At 36.2% G+C, this 25,879-nt stretch overlaps 1 protein-coding gene across 3 annotated transcripts in view; it reads right to left on the bottom strand.

Annotated features, from left to right (window-relative positions):
* Window positions 1-25,879, bottom strand: part of RALGPS2 (Ral GEF with PH domain and SH3 binding motif 2) — a 170,058-nt gene that overhangs the window by 78,917 nt on the left and 65,262 nt on the right. For all 3 annotated transcript variants that reach the window (XM_029935138.1, XM_029935139.1, XM_029935140.1), the window contains 3 exons: window positions 17,778-17,861; window positions 9,910-9,999; window positions 4,614-4,706 (listed from right to left, as the gene is read on the bottom strand). In XM_029935138.1, the coding sequence (XP_029790998.1) occupies window positions 4,614-4,706; window positions 9,910-9,999; window positions 17,778-17,861 (267 nt within the window). The remainder of the gene's footprint in view (window positions 1-4,613; window positions 4,707-9,909; window positions 10,000-17,777; window positions 17,862-25,879) is intronic.

Below are 25,879 nucleotides of genomic sequence, written 5' to 3'. Positions count from 1 at the left end.
GTCTGGGATTGTGATGCCTCCTGTTTTGGTTTTCTTCTTCAATATTACTTTGGCTATTTGGGGTCTTTTGTGGTTCCAAACAAATGTTGGGATAGTGTGTTCTAGTTTTGAGAAGAATGCTGGTGTAATTTTGATGGGGATTGCATTGAATGTGTAGATTGCTTTGGGTAGTAATGACATTTTAACATTGTTTATTCTTCCGATCCATGAGCATAGAATGTTTTTCCATTTCTTTGTGGCTTCTTCAATTTCCTTCGTAAGTTTTCTATAATTTCCATTGTACAGGTCTTTTACATTTTTGGTTAGGTTTATTCCTAGGTATTTTATGTTTTTTTTGTGCAGTTGTGAATGGGATCAGTTTCTTGGATTTCTCTTTCTGTTGTTGCTTCATTATTGGTTTATAAAAATGCAACTGATTTCTGTACATTGATTTTGTGCCCTGAAACTTTGCTGAATTCACGGATCAGTTCTAGGCTTCTGGTGGAGTCGATTGGGTTTTCCGTGTAGAGTATCATGTCATCTGCGAAAAGTGAAAGTTTGACTTCATCTTTGCCAATTCTGACACCTTTTATTTCCTTTTGTTGTCTGATTGTTGATGTTAGGACTTCCAGCATTATGTTAAACAACAGTGGTGAGAGTGGTCATCCATGTCATGTTCCTGATCTCAGGGGAAAGCTCTCAGTTTTTCCCCACTGAGGATATTAGCTGTGGGTTTTCATAAATGGCTTTTATGATGTTTAAGTAAGTTCCTTCTATTCTGACTTTCTTGAGGGTTTTTATTAAGAAAGGCTGCTGTATTTTGTCAAATGTTTTTTCTGCCTCTTTTAACAGGATCATATGGTTTTTATCTACACCCAATGATCTTAACTTCTACCACTCTGAGCTTCTATTCCCTTTACTATCCTGAATCCAGTAAGTACTGCCTGAACCAGAATTTCCAATCCAGTTTCAAAAATCACTATTCTTTCTCTCTCTCTTTGGATTAAATTCCTCACTTATCACTAAAACAACTTGTACATTTATCCAATCTCCTGTGCTATCTCCTGTGCTATCCTTGACTCCACACTACAGTACAAACAAGCCTAAAATAATTCCAACTCTGGTTAAACACAACTCTTATCACTACTCCAGGCTTATGCTGAACACTTGAACCTGGTTGGAGAATACATGACTTTGCTGTTTTCACTTTAAGTTCATGATCAAACGTCTCAATCATAAGGCCCACCAGACCAAACTTACTACATTTTATTAGTTAATTCACTCTGACACTCTTCTACATGACTTTTATTCATTCTTCTTTCTTCAAACCTCCAACACCTCTACCCCAACAGTCTCAACTAATTACTCTGCCTTTTATGTCTTAAGAAACAAATCATCAGTAGAATTTTCTACTGATCTCACCACTGATTTCTGTAGAAAAATCTACCATCTTACCTGTACTGGTAACCAAATGCATTCTCCTTTTCTGCTGCTAAAATGGATAAACTGTAGGGGCGCCTGGGTGGTTTAGTTAGTTAAGTGTCCGACTTCAGCTCAAGTAATGATCTCACAGTTCGTGAGTTCAAGCCCCACATTGGGCTCTGTGCTGAGAGTGCAGAGCCTGCTTGGGATTCTCTCTTCCCTTCTCTGCCCCTTTTCCCTGCTGTCTCTCAAAATAAGTAAATAAACTTATAAAAATATTTTAAAAAAATGGATAAACTGTTTCTGCTCCAATACACTACTGGATCTAATTCCGTCCTACCTGATCAAGGGTATTGCTGCAAAAAAGTCCTTGCTCACCTACCATTTCTCTCATTCTATTAGATCAGGGCACCAGCATACGAACATACTGTCATGGATCTCATTTCCAAAAACAAAACAAAATGCCACAAGTCTCTGGTCTTATATTCCACGCCCCCCTCAGCTGCCAGATTTCTCTGCAGAACCTCAGCCCATCCATTTACAGCAAAATTCCCTCAAATTCATTCTCTACACTTGTCCTATTTTTTCTTCTCAAATTCTCTCAAATACAATCAGCTTTCATTCCACCACTGTACTGAAACCATTCTTGCCTAGACTGTCAGTCCTCTCCAACCCCCAGATCCAATGGCTATCTCAAAGTGCTCACCTAATTCAACTTATCAGCAGCATTTGACAGGGTGATCACTCTCCCTTGAAACACTTTCATTAGTTGGCTATGGAAAAAACCCATCATGCTATTTCCTTTGCTGATCACTCCTCATTTGTCCAATCTCTAATGCTTAGAGGGTTCCAGAGCTTTTCATCTGTACTTATGACTTTGATGATCTTATCCAACCTCATGCTTTATATACTATCTTTATGTTGATGATCAAAAATATATATCTCTAGCCCCAACTCCTACTGTAAACCTGTATACCTAACTTTGACCTTATAGTTCCACATGGATATTTATCAGCCAACTCAAACTTTGTATGTGTAAAATAGAACCCCTATGTCCCATTGCCAACACAGTGGCCCCAGAATATCAATAAATGGTATCTCCGTTATCTGACTTGATCCCACCTCTCTGGACTCATCTCCTACTATCAACTACTCCTTATTCCATTCAGTCAACATGGACCACCCTATTCTTTGAACATTATCAGGGCCTTTGTACTGGCCCTGATACCTGATACCTGATACTGTACCTTTTCTTTTCTTCCAGATTTTCACACAAATGATTCTCTCAATTCCTCCAGCTCTTCTGGAGACTCTCTTACCATACATACACAGTTAACCTTTGAACGAAATGGGTTTGAACTGCACAGGTCCACTTATATGGGAATTTTCTTACAGTACATTACTATAAATGCATAATCTCTTCCTTATGGTTTTAATATCACTTTTTCTCTATCTTACTTTATTGTAAGAATACATTATATGATATGTGTAACATACAAAATATGTGTTAATTGACTCCATGTTATTGCTAAGACAGCCAAGTGAACGGTCAGCTATTAGTAGTTAAGTTCGTCGGGGAGGGAGAGTGTGAAAAGTTACGTGTAGATTTCTGACTGTGCAGGGGTGTTGGCATCCCTAATCCCTGTGTTGTTCAAGGGTCAATTATACTGTATAAAATACTTACCTGCTTTCTCTTCTATCCCATTTAGTCTAATTTATTTTTCTTCAGAGCATTCATCACTATTTATGATATACGATTTATTTATTTACAGTTTATTTTTTCCCAGTAGACTGTTAGCTACTGAGTATAAATATGGGACTCTGTCTGTACCATTTACTGCTCCTTGTCAAGCAATTAGTGCCTGGCACAGTATAGGCTACTTCAAAATTTAATATAAACACCAAAGATTTTATTCAGATTAATAACCAAACTTCCTAAATAAAAAAAATTCTTTTCCATGCAAATACATAAGGGATAAAACAAAAGTATCTTAAAGGAAAATAAAAATTAACTTGAGGGAAATGTATCTCATTTCCAAACCACAATATAAATCAGAGTATAAATTCTTCACTCTAAGACTTCAAAGATGGAATTCATTACTGTATATTTATAATCATTTCCATTCCCCAATGAAATTCAGATTTTAAGAAAAGAGAGTAAGGTCATCTTACCAAAAAGAATTTTTAAAGTAAGAAAACCCTTCACCAAAAAAATCCCAAAAAACAAAAAAACCTCCACCCAGGTGTTTCTAAAATGCAAATAAAATCATAAGCTCTCCCATTTTAACGTCTTTCCAATACAGAAAAACACCCTGGTTTTCATGAGGAACATGTGTCTCTTCAGATATATGAAAAGTAAAAGCAATACTATGCTAAATAAAAATGGTATTTTAGTTAGAAAAAAATGTTTTTAAAAGTCATTTCTTTATCACAGGGCCCTAAGAATACAATAATCTTTTGTACAAAATGTAATAAAATCATTGCTCTTAAACATTAAAGAATAATATTAAATAAGAACAGATTTAATTGGACCTAAAATTTTATGTACATAATATCTAAACAAAAAACACTAAGAAAGCTTGAGACCAGTATCACATCACTCAAATATTAAAGTACATAAATTTGCGGAAGTCAATATTCACACCCTGACCTTGTCAAAGTGATAAAAACAAATAAACATATATCAGAATGTGCAGCAACACTGAATAATTCCATGTTAGCTATCAGGTTTTTCATTAATCCTAAGGAAAAACTCTTAAGAGTTTATTGACTAAAAAATGGAAATTTAATATGTAATATTTAAGATTCACTGAAAGTTACCATTTAGAGCTTCCTCAAACTTTCCAAAAGTTTAATCCTCATAAGATTAAATGCAAAAAAACTGTATTAAATACAAAAAAACCCACATTTCCCCATCAGTAAACATGAAATACTATGTTGTCAAAGACACTCACACAAATTCTACAAAAATGATTTCCTAAATGGCAGAAAACAAGCACCAAGCCATAATTTACCCAAAAATTACCTGACAAGCCTGGTGAAATACTTGAGAGAGGAAAATGTAGGTTTTTAGGGAAAAAACCAGAGTGCAAAATAGTTTGAAGATCCACATCTATTATCATAACATTAACCTTACTGAGGACTACAAACGAAATAGATCTTTACTTCCAACAAGAAGTCCAACCCTTTCATTAACCAGGAAGTTTACTTACTGCCCATGTTTTCGTCAACCTGAAGATTGGAGCACTCTGTAAGCCAGAAACTACTGCCATAAGTGCATGAAGATTATTCAGCTCATACAGTTTCTGAAGATTTAAGAAGAAGGGAGAAGAGAGATGAAAAATAAAGAGAATAAATACAACAAAACTTTAGATTAACAACAACTAAAATCTAGGCAACTGGTAGTGTTCCAGTACTTATCACCCACTTGCCAATACTAGACTTTGTAAACATCTTCTTGTAGAATTCCTACCTAAATTAGATTCCATCAGTTTGCTAAAGAGATCTACTTGACATTCACTGTTAACTTCCCAGATTTCCTCATACTACCAGGTGCTTACATCTTAATGGACCTATCTAAAAATCATTTAGAACGGTCCTCACCCACCACCAAAAGAGTCCGAGGCAAAAATGGCTGTTTTGAACTGAAGAACTCTGATGAATAGACCACCTTAACTCAGGTCTTAAAGAATTCCCATTAAATTTTGAGAAATACAAACTCAATAAAACTCAATCTTAAAAAAATGAAAATGAAAAAACAGGAATTCACAAATGGGAACAATGTCAGGTACTGGCCTCAAATAAAATGAAGACTAGACATGAAGATATTATCCAGAATGCAACATGAAAATCAAAAAGTTGGGGCACCTGGGTGGCTCAGTCAGTTAAGCCTCCGACTTTGGCTGAGGTCAGATCTCACGTTTGTGGGTTCAAGCCCCGCGTCAGGCTCTGTGCTGACAGCTCAGAGCCTGAAGCCTGCTTCCACTTCTGTGTCTCCTTCTCTCTCTGCCCCTCCCCTTCTCATGCTCTGTCTCTCTCTGTATAAAAAATAAATAAAACATTAAAAAAAAAAGAAAAACAAAGAGTTTTAAAAAATGCCAAACAAAGGTTAGGAAACATGAGAGGGAGAGAAAAAAGGCCAACATTTACCTAGATGGGAGTTGTAGAAGAAGATGATAAAAAGTAATGGTAGCAACAATTATCTGAGTGATAATGGGAGATTATCTTCCCAGAGTACTGAAAAGATACTAATTCCTAGTGTCTAAAGAAATACACCAAACCGTTAGGTCTGGAATAGCATTGTAAAAAAAGTGTTTATTTTTAAGAGACAGAAGGAGACAGAGCACAAACAAGGGAGGGGCAGAGAAAGAGGGAGATACAGAATCAAAGCTCTAGGCTCTGAGCTGTCAGCACAGATTCTGACGTGGGGCTCGAACTCACTAGCTGTAAGACCATGACCTGAGTGGAAGTCGGACGCTTAACCGACTGAGTCGCCAAGGGGCCCTTGGAATAGCACTTTTTAGGAATAAGATAATGTATGGGGCACCTGGGTGGCTCAGTCGGTTAAGCGTCCGACTTCCGCTCACGTCATGGTCTTGCAGTCTGGGTTCAAGCCCCACGCTGGGCTCTGTGCTGACAGCTCAGAGTCTGGTGCCTGCTTCATATTCTGTGTCTCCCTCTCTTTCTGCCCTCCCCTGCTTGCTCTCTGCCTCTAAGTGCAATAAAGACATTAAAAACATTTTTTTTAAAGACTTAAAAAAAATAAGATAAATTAAAAATACTTCCAGGCAAAATAAAGATTACTCGAACACAGGATTTTTAAAAATGGTGTCAGATACCCAGTGTCACTAATCATTACGGAAATACAAATCAAAACCACAATAAGCTATCCTTTCACACTGGTCATACTGGCTGCCAACAAAAAGACAAAAAATAACAACTGTTGGCAAGGATGTGGAGAAAAGGGAACCCTCTCACACTGCTGGTGGGACTGTAAATTGATGTAGTCACTATGGAAAGCACTAGGAGGATCTTCAAAAATTTTTAAATAGAACTATCATATGATTCAACAATTCTACTTAAGGGTATTTATCTAAAGAAAAGGAAAACAAAATTCACAGAGACATACGCACTCCCATATGTCCACTGTAGCATTATTTACAATAACCAAGATATAGAAACAACCTAAGTGTCCAGTGACTGATGAATAAAGACATGGTATATATGATACAATATTACCCAGCCATAAAACAAAACAAAACAAAACAAAACAAAACGAAAATCTTGCCATTTGTGGTAACATGGTTGAACCTAGAGGGTATTATGCTAAGTGAAATAAATAAGACAAAGACAAATATAGTATTATTTCACTTATATGTGGAATATAAATAACAAAACAAATGAACAAACAAAACAAACAGATTTACAGGAAATAAAATGCTGGTTATCAGATGGAAAGGCTTGGGGGAGTGGGTTCAATAGTGGAAGAGGACTAAGAGGTACAAACTTCCAATCTAAAATAAGTAAGTCAAGGGGACATGATGTACAGCATAGAAAATACAGTAAAAAATACTACATAATTTTTTATGGTAACTATACATACTGAGTTCACAATGTATAAAAATAATGAATCACTGCTATACACCTGAAACTAATAGGATATAGTTTGTCAATTATTCATCAATAAAAAAAATGGTGCCAGATTTTTACTCATATGAAAAATATGAATAATCCATAATTCATACATATAGAAAAATTTATCCCACATGGATTAAACACTCAAATACAAAAATCAAAGCTATAAAATTTTCTTAAATGAGATATTCTTTTTTTTTTAAAGTTAATTTATTTCTCTTGAGAGACTGCATGTACATGTTGGGGAGGAGCAGAAAGACAGGGAGAGAGAAAATCCCAAGCAGGCTCTGAGCTATCAGCACAGAGCCCAATGAAGGGCTTTGAGATCATGAGCCATGAGATCATGACCTAAGCCAAAATCAAGAGTCGGATGCTTAAGCGACTGAGCCCCTCAGGTACCCCTTAAATGAGATATTCTTAAATGAGACAATAAAAATTAAAGATCAGTAAGTTTGACTACTAAAGGTAAGAATATCTTATCAAAAGATAACATGAAAAGAGTTAATAAGACAAACCACAAATAGAAAGATGGATATAAAAACATATATTGGAGAATCAGCATCTAAAATTAAATTAAAAAACCATTACAGGAATCAGTAAAAGATCAACACTATAAGAGACAATTGTTCAAAGATCTTGAACAGACATTTCAAGAGAGAAACCTAAACGGCCAACACAGAAAAAAATGTTCATTCTCATTATGTTCAATGAAAGCTATTGTTCTGTCATTTCTTTAAAGGTAATTTATCTTTTCTCTGTATTTCTAGGGCTTCAACCCTCACATGAGTACAAAAAGAATCCCACAAGACAAAGCAGCCACGTTTATAACAACAAAAATGTGAAAACTATCCAAGTCAGAATATACTGAAGAATCGGTGGTACAGGCAAGCAACAGAACACTACAACACAGGCCCACTGAAAGCCATTCAGCAACAGTGCTGAGTAAAAACATTAAGTCATAAAAGTATAAAAGTAATTATGGGATAATTTAAACAAAATTCAAAAATATATACAATAATGTACTATTCAGGAACACATATATGTACAACACCACTAGAGAAGAAAAGCTAACAGGAAGTTCAGGACAATGGTTCCTTTAGTAGGGGGGGGCAGGGGACTGGGTATGTGGAGGCATATCAGAATTCAGTATGCAGTTGGTACATGGTGTCAGTTTTATCATTCTTTTGATATCTAAAATGTATTTTATAAATTTTTTGTGTAGCTATATGATGATTAGTCTTATATGTCAAACTTCATTAGACTATAGTACCCAGTTAACCAGACATTAATCTAGATTTTGCTGTAGAACTGTGCAGATATAGTTAACATACATAATTGGTTGATTTTAATTAAAAAAGATTACATCTGATAATATGGTAGGCTGCATCTAATCAGCTGAAATGCCTTAAGAGTATGAAAACTAAGGTTTCCCAGAGAAGCAATTCTGCTTCAAGACTGCAGCTTCAATTCCTGCCTGAGGTTTCTAGTCTGTCTACCTGCCCTACAATCCATTTCACACTTGCCAGCCCCCTCCCCCAACCACTGGCGTCAATTTCTTAATTTTCCTTATACATTTTATGTATGTGTATATTTATTCTGTCTCTCCAGAGAAACCTGACTGAAACAGTCTACTAAAAGAAGTAAAAGACCTGCAAGTTTTATAATGACTAAATACACAAGACAGAGAGTCAGAATAGAGGGACTTAGGAGACAGTGTGAGACAAAAAAAATTATGAATTTATGGCTTGGGATGAAAGAAACGACTGTCAATAATAACTTAAAAGTCTAAGAGTCTGAACTGGAATTAAATGATTACTTGAGGAGGAGGGTAACGGCGAGCTTGACAGGCAGAAGTTGATGGTTTTGAGTGGAATGTGCAAAAGCACATTATAAAAACTAACAAAAATACCAGAAAACAAAACAAAATTGGAATGTATGGAGAAAAGACATGAATTTCTGCCAGCTTAAACCCAATATTTATCGAACATATCACAGAGAATGTTTTTAAAATTTTTATGACACTGCCACAGAATGTCACATTTCGAAAGCTAGCTCTGCCACCTAGTGCCCCAGACCATTAGCATACAACTGCTCTCAGGTGCAGGAGGAAAATACGGAAGCATTACAGCAGTCACAATTTTACAATAATTACAATAACTTAAAATTCTAAAAATGGCATTCTCATTTTAGTCCACCTTCATTCAGATGTGAGATACGTTATGAATTTATTATAAGAATAATGAAAATTATTACACCTTTTAGTGAACTTAACATAAATGTAAGAGTTGTTACGAGAGTTAAGGAAATGTGAGTATCCTCTTGTGGAATGCCTTGTTCACTCTCCTCTCTAAGTTCTGACCATCCATGAAATCCACGCTCCTTTTCTCTTGCTGTATTCCTTATCTATGCTCCACAATAACCACCCAATTAACATATTTGGTTAACATCCTCTTATACCATTTCTTTGAAAATAAAGTCTTATTCTCCGCAAGGTTGGCAGTGATACATTTGAAAAGCAAATCATCGATATGTATTTTCCTACTTAATCCTATAAGGCTTTCTCAATTACCTGCAGAAGAGTCCAGTATTTTGTAAATATTATACTTCACCATAATCTGATCTCTGCCTACTTATCCAGTCAAATAAATATTACAGCTACTCTAAGAGAGGGAGGGAAGATCTAAAGGGAGAAAGATAGGAGGAATAAAGAAAAGGCAAAGAAAACAGGCATCCAATTGAAAAAGCCAACATATTAATCAATAGGCCTTATTTTCCAGGGTCAATAAGTAGTAAATAAAGTATTACAGGCCAACATTCACTCACAAACAATGCTGACTGGTTGGACTCAAAAATAAAAATACAAGTCTTTCTTACCTTAGCAGTTTTAATATAGTGGCTCAAAACTTCTGCTCTGATTTTTAACGTCTGAGCATGAAGAATTTCTCTAACAACCCAAAAGCTTACCTGCAAATAAAAATTGAAAGGAGTTGAATGGCAAGATTATTTACACACTAGGATCAAGCTAATGACAGGAGCTCCTTGATAACCAACCTTAGCTGGTTAAAAAACCAATCCTTTCTTTTTGCCTTCCCAGCTCCCCACCAGGATATATATAACCAGTCTTCAAATGTTGCACACATTTCATATATACATGATATGTATGTGCATAGAGATATACGAGTGTGTGCGTACGTGTGTGTATAAGCATCACTATGAGTTTCGATTTGTAAAAGCAAACAAATTTTGAAGGAGCTAATAAAACCTGTTTTATTGCATTATTACAACAAGAACACTACATAAATACATGTAATTTTGCTGTACTCTGAAACACCATGGCAGAATTAGATAAGCTCTAAGAACACACATTATAACATATGCTACTTAGGGCAAGTTTTTCTGTGGCTGTGTAATCCCACATTGCCATTTACTTACATTATGAAATAATATCATACAGAAAATATATCAAAGCCATTCTAAAATTAAACTAAGATTGTATTTTTAAAATCACATAATGCTTTCTAATTCAATAAACCATCTTCACAATTTCTTTATAAGAACATTAAAAACCATTCATCATAAGGCAAACTAAATCTAAATCACTAAAATGCCCCATCTATTCTGATAAAAAGTTTGCTTATCATAGATATAACATTTTTAATTCATTTACTATGAAGATAAAATCAAGGTACTATCCATTGGCTCGAACTTATCCAAATCTAAAAACAAGGTGTATTATCAAGAAATGATAATGCAAAAGATACTACCACTGCCTCACATTTCTTGTCCCTGTTTTAGTGAGATTTCAGATTTTACTTGCAACTTTCATCTATAAACTGCCAAAATGTAAATATTTTGTATATATTTTACAAATCTGTATGTAAATATAAGATGTTATATTTTACAAAGCCATATTCATATTTGTTACTATATCTGGGCTACAAATGTCAATAATTATCCCTGATTCTGATAACATGTACTTCTAAAATATATCAGAAGCTGTATGTTATTTTGTCAACAACCTTGGCAAATATCACCTGTGAATTCAAACTAAACTGCATGATCACTGACTTTATTAAATTTAATGCTGGACAAATTTTAAGACAAATACCATCATGGTTTTAAAACATGGCCAAAAAGTCTTTGTCATTCTGTCATTGGAAGCTGGGGTCTATGTCACCTGCCATTTCATCTGGACAGGCTCATGACTGCTTTAATGAAAAGAAAATTAATGAAACTGATGCTACCTTCCAGACGAAGATCATAAAAGAGCGTGCGCCTCTGCCTTGACGGCCAGAGCACTGAGGCCCCTGAGCTCCTGAGGCCTCCGTGCTGGAGGGGCTAAGTGTGAGCGCTCCCTAGTCAACAATCCCAGCTAAAGCCAGCCGCACCGGAGAACACTGATCCAGAAAGACCAACACAAAGATATAGTTCAATAAAATTACTGGGAAAAAATCTTTTGGCCATCGAGACAAAAAGATAAAGTAATTTTTAAGGAAAAGAAAATTTAATTATCACCAGACTTATCAACAATAACACCTGTCAGGGAAAAAAAGGAGTAATACATCAAAAATCATCAAGGAAAGAGAATTTTACAGAGGGCAGGCAAATTTGCCAGGATGCAAGAATTCAGGAATTACCATTCTCATGAGCCCTTCCTGACTACTGCAATGGATAACAAGCTCTAGGCAACCAACATGTCTTGAAAACCAGGATTCTGTGTGTAGAAGAAAGAACACACGGATGTAATACAGAAGAGTTGGAAATAAAACTCTGGTCCTGAATTTGAACTAGAAGTATCTATATAAACTCATGAGACATTTAATCTTTAAATAGTTGTGTGTTGTGTGTCTCTGTGTGTTGATGATATATAGAAATCTTAGCTATATCTGCTGAAAAGGGCATAGAAAATAGCAATGAGCATTGTTAGCATTCAGATCTATTTACCCCTGTAAGAAACCAGGACCTATTAAAGAAATGTTGATTCCAAGGGCAGGGAGGGGAGGGGGAGGGGAGGGGAGCAGGTAATGGACAAAATGAACCTGAAATATCTTTGCATACCAGATGGCAAGGAAACTCTTAAAGACTGCTAGAGTCATGACAAAGGACATGAAAGCCAACTTGGAGAGACTTCCACTGGCCAAAGATGGAACAGTATTAGTTTCAGTCAAGATAATAACTGCTATTGAGGTGCCTGGGTGGCTCAGTCGGTTAAGCCTAAGACTCTTGATTTCAGCTCGGGTCATGATTTCATGGTTTTGCGAGTTCGAGCCCCGCATGTGGCTCTGTGCTGACCAAGTGGAGCCTGCTTGGGATTCTCCCTCTCTCTCTGCCCCACCCCTACTCTCACTCTCTCTGTCTCTCTCAAAATAAATAAACTTAAAAACATATTTAAAAAAAAGATAACTGCTATGGGTTAAAACACATCATATATGATGTTTTAATTTATAAGTTCGTAATGGTATTTAAAAATAAAAAACTAGTTGGTCACTATTAGAGGAATATAGAATACCAATTCATTATCTTCAAAACTGCTAAATAAAGGTAAAGAATTGAACATTTATTCTTCCTTGCTTACAGGAAATGGATCTCTGGGTAGGCAAACATCACATGAGGGAAAATGTCTTTTCATAAAATTATTCCAACTAATAAATGAAAAAGAATGAAAGTGAATAAACCTTAATTTTTTTAATGTTTACTTTTGAAAGAGAGAGAGAGACAGAGTGTGAGCCGGGGAGGGGCAGAGAAAGAGGGAGACACAGAATCCAAAGCAGGCCCCAGGCTCTGATCTGTCAGCCCAATGCAGGTCTCAAACCACGAGATCATGACCTAAGCCTAAATCGGATGCTTAACCAACTAAGCCACCCAGGCGCCCAATTCATAGAATATTTTTAACTGTTTTTGCTTTATTTAGTTTTATAATCATATAGAGGTGTTATAAAAACCTTGCATTTGCAGCCAAAAACATGTTAAGCTTAAAGATAATTTCTCAACTGTTTACATGGAAAACATCAAATCAAATGTATACTGAACGGAACAGAAGATAATAATGAAGTCCCTGTTGCATATCAACCAGTTTCAACAATTAACAAGTTATGGCCAAACTTTTTCCCCTCCACTCCTGCTGTCCCCTCAAATGCCCAGGAATACTGTGAAGAAAATCACAGATAATATGTAACATCTATAAATTCTACTTTCAAAAAGGAGAGTCTTTCTTAACAAACATAACCTATTATCATGAGTATTCTTAAAAGCATTAACTTCTAATTATCAGTCATATTTCCAATTATCTAAACATAAAGTCTAAAACAAATTTAAACAATCCTTCCTCAATAAAAAAAGAAAACAGAAAACAAGAACCAACTAGCCAAAGGCATGCCCCCAAAGTTATCAGAGAAATATCCAATATAGAGTGATTATTAAAAGTATGACATAATTCAATCACAGTAGGTCATAGAGACACTAAAAACGTTTTCAACATAAAATGATACAGGAGCATTTAATAGTATGCATTGACAGTAAGGCTATAAATTATAGGTACAACATAATTTCTACTAAATTAAGAAAAAATAAAAAATGGAAAAAAGCATATATGCTGAAATGTTAACAATAGTCACATTGAGGTAATCGTTCTCCCCTCAGCTTTTTTATACATTTCTATATTTTTCAATTTCTCTGCAATACATGTTATTAAATCAATAGAAAGCATAGTTCTTAAAAGGATGGGGGAGAATTCCATTTCTGGTAATGTGGAGTTAGGTAGTATCTTTGGGAGTGCTCACCTGATTTTAATTCCAAATTATAAAAACAACTATTTAAAAGCAAAAGAGATGGACAAAAAGAAGGCAGAAACAGAAGAACTGATTCTTTAAAGAAGATGCATTGGATGAGATTTGCACTTAGTCCACTGAGGACACTTTCCAGTGACCACAATGTGGGCAGCTAAATGTCAAGCAGAAAGCCATATATAGTCTTAATGGTTTCAAAAGTCAGAAGCCAGCTGGCTAGAAAGTGAGGGGAGAAATTCTAGAAAAAGGGGGAAGATAAGAAGGAGGTCCCCCAAATCTATATAAAAATGCCATCTAACTCCCTGGCTGACCTTCAAACTGTACATGTACAAGGGAAACTCTAAGAAGTCTAATTGAAAACAAAACCTAACGGAAATTATCTGTTCTCCAAGGAGAGGCAGAATTTGGAGTTTAAGTCCAGCAAGTTAATTGCTTGCTAAAATAAAAATCAGCATGCTCAAAAGAAGAAAACAAAACATTATTACACTGTATGTTAACTAACTTGGATTTAAATAAAATTTTTAAAAATGCAGAAAAATGTATCACTGAAGAAAAGACAAATAAGTCAGTCAGAGACAAGTATCATATTTGGAATTTAAGAAACAAAGTAAAGGAGCAAAAGGAAAAATGAGAGAGAGACAGACAAACCAAGAAACAGATTCTGAACTACAGAGAACAAACTGGTGGTTACTGGAGAGGAGGAGGAGGTGGAATGGGTGACACAGGTGATGGGGACTAGGAAGGGCACTTGTGATGAGCACCAGGTGACGGAAGGAATTGCTGAAACATTAAATTGTACACCTGAAACTAATATTATACTGTATGTTAACTAACTGGAATGTAAATAAAAACTTGAAAAAAAAAAAAAAGAGAACAGAATCCAGAATCACTATTATGTATCATCCATAATGATGACTACATAATTTTAAAAATTACTATACATGCAAAGAAACAGAAAAACGTTAGAGTTAAGAGGAAAAGCACTGAGAGGACAAAAGCAGACCCCAAGATATCTCTTGTTAGAAATAGTGACAACTAAATGCAATGTGGGATCCAAAAGTATCTTGTAACAACAACAAGAGGGGTATTAGTGAGAGAACTGGGGAACTTTGAAGAATGTCCTTAGCTTAGGACTGTACCAATGCTCATTTCCTGGCTCCAATAACCATACTTATGTAAGGCGTTAGCACTGGGGGAAGCTAACGTCTTATATGGTACATAAGAACACGGAAACTCTCTGAACTATCTTTGTACCCTTTCTAAGTCTGAACTGAAAAGCAGAGATTCAGACTGAATTACAAAAATGAAAGGTATGTTAACTAACTAGAATTTAAATAAAAATTTGAAAAACAAACAACCTCCACCTAAAACCAAAATAAACCTTAGGTTCCTTAAAACATTCAATTGTATGTCTACCTCACAGGATTGTTGTGAAGTACAACTGAGGAGATTTTTAAGAAAATATACAGAATAAAATTGGGTAAAAATGAGTTCTTAGAACAATTACAATCTACTTCTGTTGCTAAGATACTAATGATGTATTTGATGAAACAATTTGATGCTTTTAATATATATTTAAGGTAATTAAAAAAGAAAAACTACTACTTATCAAATTCAAATGGATGTCAAATGGATCCTACACAGCTCTAAGAAGGAATTATTGATGCATGCAACAACAAGAATAAATCTCAAAGTCTTTATGCTTTGAGAGGGTGAAAAGACCAGTTTCAAAAGGGTATGTACTATATGATTCTATTTATATAAAAGTCAGGAGAAGGCAAATACAGTGATCAAGAACAGATCACTGGTCACCAAGGGTCAGGGATAGAGAGTGGGTGTGACTACAAGGGTACAGCACAAAAGAAATTTTTAGGGTGATGAAACTGAATTTTGATTATGCTTATATAAATCTACATGTTAAAATTCCTAAAACAAAAAAAATAAAAAATTAAAAAAAATAAAAGGAAGACCCAACAATATGCTGTCTACAAAAAAACTCATTAAAATTTTTCTTAATGTTTACCCACTTTTGAGAGATGGAGAGAGACACAGCACAGGTGGAGGGGAGGCAGAGAGAGAAGGAGTCACAGTATCCAAAACAGACTCTAGGCACTGAGCTGCCAGCACAAGCCTGAGGCAGCGCTTGAACTCAAAAACCGTGACATCATGACCTGAGCCAAAGTCGGACGCTTAACTGACTGAGCCACCCAGACACCCCCAAAAAACTCATTTTAAAAATAATGTTGCATACAGATGCCCTCTAAAAGATTCTAACTTCTTTCAAAATTTGCTATTTCAAATCTCCTATGACCCTACTAGGAGAAATGAATAGAGTAATGGAGCCACTAAGTGAGATTAAAGGATCAATTATGATCTGGAATAAGGATAAAAGCTTTTGGTACAGTGTGACCTATTTGACAATTTTTTGGCTTAAGAACAGTATTACTGCTTAAAATATAAGGTTATATTTGTGAATATTATAATGTTTTTGTATGGCGAAGAAAAAAATTTTACTGTGATAAAAAATTATGACCAACTCAGAAAAGTTTTGAAAACAACTTCTCTATAACTTGAATATGAAATTCAGTGTAAGCTTGCCCTCTGTCCCTAATAATGGTTTAATCTAATTTTTAGAACTCTGATCTACTTCCATTTGGGGGAAATACAGTGAACCAAATCCTGAGAAACTACTTGCTATAAACTCCTAGAAATATTGGGTTAAAGACAACAAGCTCTTAAAAGAAAATGTGTGGTTAACTTGAAAGGAAGGATTTCTTCCCCTAGAGGCCGAAACAAAGAGGGGTCTGCATTGGTGGTTCGGTGGTAGAATTCTTGCCTGCTGAAACAAAGAGGGAAATAAAGGCAAAGCAATGGTTACACAAAAAGGCGTGAGAGCTGCCCATGGAGGATTTTCTCTCAGTGACACAGGGGCTCCGATTTAATATTCCTTCAAATACAAGGCCCCCATCTCTACTCCACTACCTCTATGTCTACCTAAGGGAGAAAGAGAGAGAGAGGTGCACACAAGCGAGGGAGTGGCAGAGAGAGAGGTTGAGAGAGAGAGAGAGAGAGAGAGAGAGAGAGAGAGAGAGAGAGAGAGAATCCCAACCAGGCTCCACACAGCACAGAGCCCAACGCTCGATATGAACTGTGAGATGGTGACCTGAGCCGAATCAAGAGTCAGAGGCTTAACCAAATGAACTACCCAGGTACCCTGAAAAATAAGTCTTTTATAAGAATTTGTAAATAGCCCTTAGTTGGATTTGGAGTAGAAATTTCTACTACAGCAATGTATGGATGTTCCCAACCAAAACATATAAAAAACTGTCCTAAGTCAGTATAATTTTTGGTACCAGCAAAAGCAAACAAGAAGCACTTCAGAAGAGATATATCCTCAATCTGGATGGCAGGAGAATTCCCACAAAGTACAGATAAAGCTTAAATGATGAGCGTTCAATCCAAAATTAGAAAATGCATAAAAATAAAAACCATTTTGAGTAAGGATTAGCAAAATAACAGAGAATTAGTACTCCAAGGACTCCAGATAATAACAGAAATTATAAAATAAAATGATGAAAATTATTTAAGAAATATAAAAAAAAGATGCCAGTGTAAAAGCATACATAAACTTGAAACAGAAATGAGGCATCTGAAGGGAATTAGTGAATTAAAATACAAAACTAAGGAAATCATGCAGAATGGACCCCAAAGAAATAGACATAAAATATGGAAGGTTAAGAAACAAGAAAAAATAATGTCAAGTCCCAACAAATTTCCAACAGAAATTACAGAAGGAAAAAACTAGAGATCATGCAGGAGGACAGTATTTGAAGAGATACAGGCTGAAAACATCCCAGCAATGATGTGAAAGGCTAAACTACTACTTCTTAATGAAAAATTATATATGGAGGAACTGAATTTCAGAAACTAAATATCAAAATTTTATAGGCAACTCACATGATTAAATCTCCTTGTGAAGGCAACAGCATTTGGTGCAGAACTATATTTTTCTTTTTTATTCCATCCACAACTTGAAAGCTCCTGAAAATATAGGTTAAAAGTAAATTCATGAATAGCTCAGTTTTCTTATTAAGAGTTTCAAAACATTAAAGGCAGTTGTGTCTTGTCCTAGAACCATTTTATTCAAGAGGAACATGTCCAATACTGTAACCAGTCAGCTAAATTATGAAAGCAACCAGTAGAATATAAGAGGGCAAAATTACAGGTCTATGAGAACATAGGTAACTAGACCTACACTCCGCAGGGTGATTGGTGGATTCTCCTTCTGAAGACCTTCGAATGTCAAGAGGAGGCTGAGTTTCCTACAACGTACAGTGAACCCTACTAGTTGTCAAGCCCCATTCCTACTCAAGTTACTCAGAGCTTCCAATCAGCTTTCCAGTACCTTACTCTTTGAGCTGACAGCCAACCACCCCAGATAGGTCATGAAACCTCTAATAAAAGGACTCTTGATACCCCACAGGGTCTGTCAATAGAATTCAAAGGGATTAAGAAACTTAAACAATTAAATGTTTGTTATACTAACATAATATATGACATGACATTCCTTTTTATCATAAATGTACAGTACAGATCACAGAAGAATTGGCAATGCATGTGACTTTACCACTGATGAAAATCACACATATTTTCATTTTCATATCACATTACAGTTGGTACAGATAGCTCAAAAGTATCATTTATACTCATCACTAGTTTGGTATTATGATCTCATCATCTCTGGACCTTATTGTTAATAAAAAAGTACATATATATTGCTATGTGACAGTTTTACAAAATAATGTGAGAAGTGTATTTTAACAGAATTGATTTCTTTCAATTTTAAAGAACGGTTCAGCCCCACCAGCTTCATTCAGGTGCCAAGGGAGTGCAAGGTTCAAAACAGATTAAGAGTCCTGCTACAATACCAATAACCACCACCAGAAAGAGATAAAATGCACAGGAAAAAAGGAAAAGAACTCTGAGGAAGTTGAGTTAGGGAAGGGAACCAAAAAAACTGAGAGAAGAAAAAGATAAAACCATATATTTATTACTCTCAAAGAGATGAGAATAGGTATTGCTCCCATTAGGCAAAAACAGAAGGATATATTCAGAGAACAAAACACAGCCTTTGGAAATAGAAAACACAATAAGGGAGATTTTTAAAATCACCATAAGAGTTGTGAGATAAAAGTGACAAAATCTTTTTAAAAAATTAGCTCAAAACAGGAGTACAAATATTATGAGAGTGCATAAGAGTTAGTGTCTGAATAATAACAGGAATTTTATAATTTCTTTAATATTTATTTTAGAGAAAAAGATAGAGTACAGTCAGGGGGAGGAGCAGAGAGAGACAGAGACACAGAATCCAAAGCAGGCTTGAACCCACAAACCGTGAGATCATGACCTAAGCTGAAGCCAACTGAGCCACCCAGATGCCCCAATTACAGGAATTTTAAGAGAGAACAGAGAAAATAGAGAAAAATAACTTACACCCCCCCCAAATTTTAAAATTTTATTTGAGAGAGAGAATGACCATGTGCGCGTGAGCAGGGGTGGGGGTGGGGGGAGGGGAAGAGAGACTCTTCCATGCTCAGCATGGAGCCCAACATGGTGCTCGATCACGGAATCCTGGGACCATGATTTGAGCTGAAACCAAGCGTCTGATGCTCAACAAACTGAACCACCTAGGTATTCTCCCCACTCAAATTTTTTAATGCCCCTCCCCTAAGAAGTTTAAGAACAAGATCTGTCTAGTGCTCTTTACAGAGGATTAAATTTTTAAAACCCTCAAAACAAGACCTACCCTAAAAAGAACTGTAGCACACTGGAGACTAAGATTAAAATCTGTAACATTCAAGAACATAACAGAACAAAACTAGATCACATATAGAAAAACAGGGATCAAAGGTATCAGATACCTCAATAGCGACACTGAAAGATAAAGACAACTGAAACAGTCTTCAAAATCCTAGAATTCTATGTCCAACAAAAAAATGAATTAAGTATAAAAGAATACCACACACATTTTCAGACTTGCAAGTGTCAGAGAATTAGTTTTCTATGGACCTATTCTCAGACAGCTAGGAGAATATGTGGTCCTCAAAACAAACTAGCAAATTAAGAAGAAAAGGACATGGGATCCAGGAAACTGAGGAACCAACACAGAAAGAAAATATGGCAAATACCCAGATTAACAATAAAGGGAGATCCTGGGACATAGCTGTGAGCAGAGCTTCAGAACAGTCCAGACAGTAACTAAGCAAGAGGTCAGAGATTCCAGGAGAGATGCTCTCAAAGACGAAACAATACCTAAGCGTTTGAACACTCTGAGAAGACACATTCACTAAGCTCATTTCTGGCAGAAGAATTAGTGACAAGTACAGGGTAAGTTTAAGTAAGTTATTAGATCAAGGAACACAAAATTTAACACCATTCTTTATAGTTGGGCCATGATTACTTCTTCATGTCAAAATTGTGACATAACTATCTGTGAAAAAGAGGAGGAAGACCACTGTATAAATAAAGGTCAAGGGAAACAATATAAAAGTATGAAGTTATTTTCTATAGTACAGAGTCAGTAAGCCATATCTAAAATTTCAAAAATCAGGGGCGCCTTGGTGGCTCAGTCAGTTAAGCATCCGACTCTTGGCTTCGGTTCAGGTCATGATCTCGCAGCTTCATGGGTCTGAGCCCCGTATCGGGCTCTGGACTGGCAGCTCAGAGCCTGCTGGAGATTCTGTCTCTCTTCTCTCACTCTGCTCCTCCCCAATTCGTGCTGTCTCTCTCTCAAAATAAATAAATTTTTTTAAATCATCAACAATAGACACTTAGATAATATTATCTGAAAACTGGACATAAATTCATGCAAGAAGGAATAGCTAAGGCACTGGATGAGCATGGGGCTCAAGGGTGGAGGCTGGTGGAAATACGTGACTTCTTAAATGTGGTGTATGCCTATCTCCCATAACATTTTAAAACAGAAGCAAAAAGAAACAGACTGAGGAGACTGAGGAGACAGTTACGGTGATACTATAAAATTTAATTAAAACAAAAATTAAGGTAACATTCCCTTATATTGAAAAAAGTGGTAGATTAAAGATATTTTGGAGGCAGGCAGGATTTGGTCAAAAATTGGGTCCACACAACATAAGCCAAGAATGAGGTATCCAGAGGCATTGAGATTCCCAAGTTTTCGGCTTGAGTAATGGAGATGGAGAATACAGAAGGAAGAAATGGCAATCATTGCTTCAACACAGTGGACAAGCTAGGAAGTGCTCTGAAGAGATCAATTACTAACTTTTTTAGGATCTAAAGCTAGACTACAACCTTCAGATTTAAAATTACCAAAGGAAAATCTCTAGAACAGAAGAAGCAACTCTACAGTAAAAATACAAGTGCTTATAACTCAGCCTAGATATAGGCTCATTTCACATTATTTACTTGTACAGACAGAAAATATTTAGTGACAGATATTACACGAACATGAAAATGACATGATAGCTATATTAGAAACTCCTAGAAAATATTTTTTCTAAAAATATTAATATAACTATATTAATATAACTATATAAAGATGGCATATTTTAGGACAAAATTCCTAGGGTTAGATCTTTAAATACTGAACTCATTTTTAACTAATTAATATAATTTCCAAATGTTATTAATGCTATTAATATAAATTGTGTCAAATTGATGTCAACACAGCCATTTCATAGAATTGAAACTCAATTATGGAGCTTTACACATGACGTGAATTCCATTTTACTGTTATAAGTAAGGCTACACTACATTATAATGAATATCCTTGCACCTTTTCTGACATTTCTGATAATTTCCTAAAAATATAATCCTAAAAGTGAAATCACTAGGTCAAAGAGTCCAAACCCTTCCAAGGCTTTGATACCTGCCAATCTGCCCTCCTGAAATACTGAGTCATTTATACCACCACTACTGAGTGTCACTTTCCCAACAGTCTCAATGAATCTGGGTATATTTATCCTCTTTTTGTATATCACTACTTTAATTTCCCCAATTGTAAGAGTAATTATGTTTGTTAAAAGAAGTGAAAAGGGGGGTGCCTGGGTGGCTCAGTCAGTTAAGTGTCTGACTCTTGATTTCAGCTCAGGTCATGGTCTCACAGTTTGTGAGATCACAAGCCCCACATTGGGCTCTGTGCTGACAGTGCAGAGCCTGCTTGGGATTCTCTCTCCCTCTCTCTCTCAAAATACATAAAAATTTTTAAAAAAGGAAAGGAACAAAAAAATTTTTTTAAAGAAGAGGAAAGGGAAGGTGGAGGCTATGAATGACTGAGAGAAAATTTATGGAAACACCTTCCCAATCTTCTTTATGTGCAAAAGGGAGCTTGGTTTTTTGTTTGTTTAAAGTAGCCAGTACTTTTATTGTCCTCTTCTGTGTGATTTAATATTCTGGTTTTATGCTTAAAAAGTCCTTCTCATCCTGAGAACAAGTGTCTTAACAGCAACAGTAAAAGAATTAATCTACCACATAGATTAAAATTCCACTGGAGCCCTCCATTCTAGAGGAATTTGTACATAAAAAATGTGAAGAGGGGCGCCTGGGTGGCTCAGTCAGTTGAGTTTCTGACTTTGGCTCAGGTCATGATCTCAAGCCATTCTGAGTTCAAGCCCTGCATTGGGCTCTGTGTGGACAGCTCTAAGCCTGGAGCCTGCTTCGGATTCTGTGTCTCCCCCTCTCTTTGCTCCTTCCCCACTTGTGCTCTGTCTCTCAAAATTGAATAAATGTTAAAAAAAATTTTTTTTAATGTGAAGAAACAAGCAGGTTTTTTAAAAACCTCTTAAGATGGTAGCTACCATTTTCCCTAGAGACAATGCTGTATTACTTGCACATCTAATATAATAAACTATACCTGATGGAGAGCAGATTAGTGGTTCGAGGAGTTAAGGATGGTGGGCAGTAGGCAGGAGTGGGGCTGGCTGACTATAAAGGGTAGTACAAGGGAGAGAGATCTCTGCGGTATCGCAATAGTTATGTACCTTGACTGAGATGATGGTTAGACAAAACAAACGTAAGACAAAATGTTATAGCAGTCCATTCCCTGATTCTGATCCTGCACCAGACTTAAATAAGATGGAGCTTCTAGGGAAAACTGGGTAAAAGACAAATGGGGCCTCTCTGCAATATTATTGCAATTTCCTATGAATCTCTAATTATTCCTGTACTATTTTTTGCAAGTTCCAGTAAATCTGTAGTTATTTCAAAATAAAACATTAAATAACAACAATAACAGCAAAAATCCATTTAATGAATTATGGAGCTGAAATTGCACTGGGACTCCAGGAACTCACTAATTTCTTCTTAAACCTTGATATGCATTTACAGTAGCTAGCCTTAAAGGAATTTTGCCCCGCCCCAACTCTAAGTCTCAACAGCTACTGAATCTCTCTGTGAGAAAAAAAAAAAGTGCTTTTCCCTTTGCCTCAGACTCTGGATCTTCTTCCAAGAGACACCACAGAACACTCGAAGAAATAAATTCTCCCATCATGCTATCTTGAATTTGACAGCTTATCAGCCTAGTCAAAGGTTACCCTATACTAAAACATCTCCCATGAAAACCAAAAAGAGAGCTTAGTGACTCAAAGGATATTTTTATAAGGGTCTGATTTAAGAAAAGGACTGATTTAAGTTGAGTATATTATGTCAGTCAGTCTGTATTTCAGCAAAGGCTTAATGAAATAGAGCGGCCCTGACACCTCTTAAAATGTGTTGAAACGAATTTAACTTAGGATTTTAAAACCAGGCAGTAAAGAGAAATCTAACAGTAACTCACACACATAAAAGCAATTTTTAAATGGCCATTGAAAGTGTATTTGAAAGAATATTCATGGGCGCATTTTGAGCCCTGAAACTGTTTAGCCCGATTTTCCACTGAGTGTATTTCAGAAGCGCATGGGAAGCAGACGTCACAACTGAGGACCACCTACCCTATGAAAGAATTACTCAATTTCACAGGAGCCACAGCTTCTCTTATGTCTCTTGTAGGTTTGTTCTGTAAAGTCAAATTCTTGATCTAAATTTCATCTTGGAGGTTCCAACACTCTTAAAAGGACTGCTCTAAGGGTGATGTTGTAGGGATACCTAAAGATAGAAGAAGAGAAAAGGCCAATATAGACCAGCATGTAGACAGAGAATGAAAGAAGAAAAGGCGATGGAATGTACACAAGACTGCAGGGGTTGTGGGGGGGGCTCCTCACGAGAAGAAACTTTGCTCTTTCACTGATAGTTGACACACGGGAGAAGATAATTATTGCTAAGGCACTCTCATGTTCAACAATGTAAAGCTTTTTTAAAGGGATATAATATATCTGTTAGCATTCAGCCTATATGGCTATTCAGAAAGATGCCACAGCCACAGACGATGTGCTCACTACAACTCCTGTATTTTTAATCAACAGAATAAAGTTTTGAAACTATAAAGCTGCAATATGATATGTTAAATCAAAAAGATCAATTCTCTTTCCTAATGTCCTCACATTCTGTTCCCCCTCCACCCTCTCCGGGCACATTAATGCTGCCCCTGTAATGAGAGCAGAGATAGAGACAGGAGCCACCTTCAGCTACTACTGATGCCATGCTACCCCTGCTCTCCCTGACCTTGTTACATGGTAAAGAAGCTCATCGTGATGAACAACAGTAATATAACTTACAAAACAGCCGCACCTTGCTTCTAACAGAAATGTCAAATCTTTCACGTCTTCTTTGCCTTCTTCAAAGGTCTCACTATATTCATGAATTGTTTACATTTTAATCCTAATGCAAATGATAATCTTCATTAAAACAAAGACAAAATTATGGTATTCCTGATGTCGGAACTTTGGATGTTGCCAAGATTATAGTCTCTGCATCACAAGAAAGCATACAGAAAGCTCTTTTACATACTGTCAGAAATATCTCAATTTTAAGTTTTTCAGAAATGTTTTACTAAGATTCAGAATTACCTATCATGTACTTAACCTCATTTAACTATCATTCTTCCTTAGTCTTTAGGGTACCCCAGTTATACAGGAATATAGGAGGGCCTTATCTATCCTCTGTATTTAATGTCTGTTTATTGATACAATGTAATGACTTACTGCATTGACTTACTAGAAATTATAATAAAGTGTCAAACTTTCTTTGAAGGTAATACATATCAGAGGGCTTTCAGAAAGAGCCAGTCACTTTATGAACATTTGAGAACCTCGCAAGAGGCAAACAGCACCCAGTTATGACTACAGTCCAGATTTCAAGCACAGTTCACTCTTTAAGAGTTACTGAAAGTACCAAAGCCTTGTGACTAGAAAGAAAATCTGATTGTGTTTAGTATAGTATAGTTTAGTATAACACTGATTCTGAAGAGAAATCCCATTGACGTCATGAACATGGCAACGCCTGTGGAAAAAAAAAATGCTTTACAGAAGATGAGAAAATTCATATAGACAAAAACCAACCCCCCATGAATATAATAAGCATGGAAAACCTTCAGAACACAGTCCTTGCTTCTCCAACATGAAGGAACTCACAGCTGACAGAAGCCCTATAAATGCGATAAGATGTTTCTAAAAGAAAACAAACGTTCAAGATCGAGAGAATCACACCAGGGAAATCTATGTGTATAAGAAATGTAAACAGTATCTAAAATATACAAGGAACTCACCAAACTTCACACCCAAAAAACAAACAACCCAGTGAAGAAATGGGCAGAAGACATGAACAGACACTTCTCCAAAGAGGACATCCAGATGGCCTACAGGCACATGATACGATGCTCAACATCACTCATCATCAGGGAAACACAAATCAAAACCACACTGAGATACCACCTTCACGCCAGTCAGAGTGGCTAAAATAAACAAATCAAGAGACTATAGATGCTGGCGAGGGTGTGGAGAGACGGGCACCCTCCTACACTGTTGGTAGGAATGTAAACTGGTGCAGCCACTCTGGAAAACAGTGTGGAGGTTCCTCAAAAAACTATCCATAGAACTCCCCTAGGACCCAGCAATAGCCCTGCTAGGGATTTACCCAAGAGATACAGA

This window comes from Suricata suricatta, chromosome 3 (genome assembly GCF_006229205.1).
Source record: "Suricata suricatta isolate VVHF042 chromosome 3, meerkat_22Aug2017_6uvM2_HiC, whole genome shotgun sequence".
NCBI lineage: Eukaryota > Metazoa > Chordata > Mammalia > Carnivora > Herpestidae > Suricata > Suricata suricatta.
The sequence above is the reverse complement of the archived record's forward strand: the minus strand, read 5'-3'. Positions and strand labels throughout refer to the sequence as shown.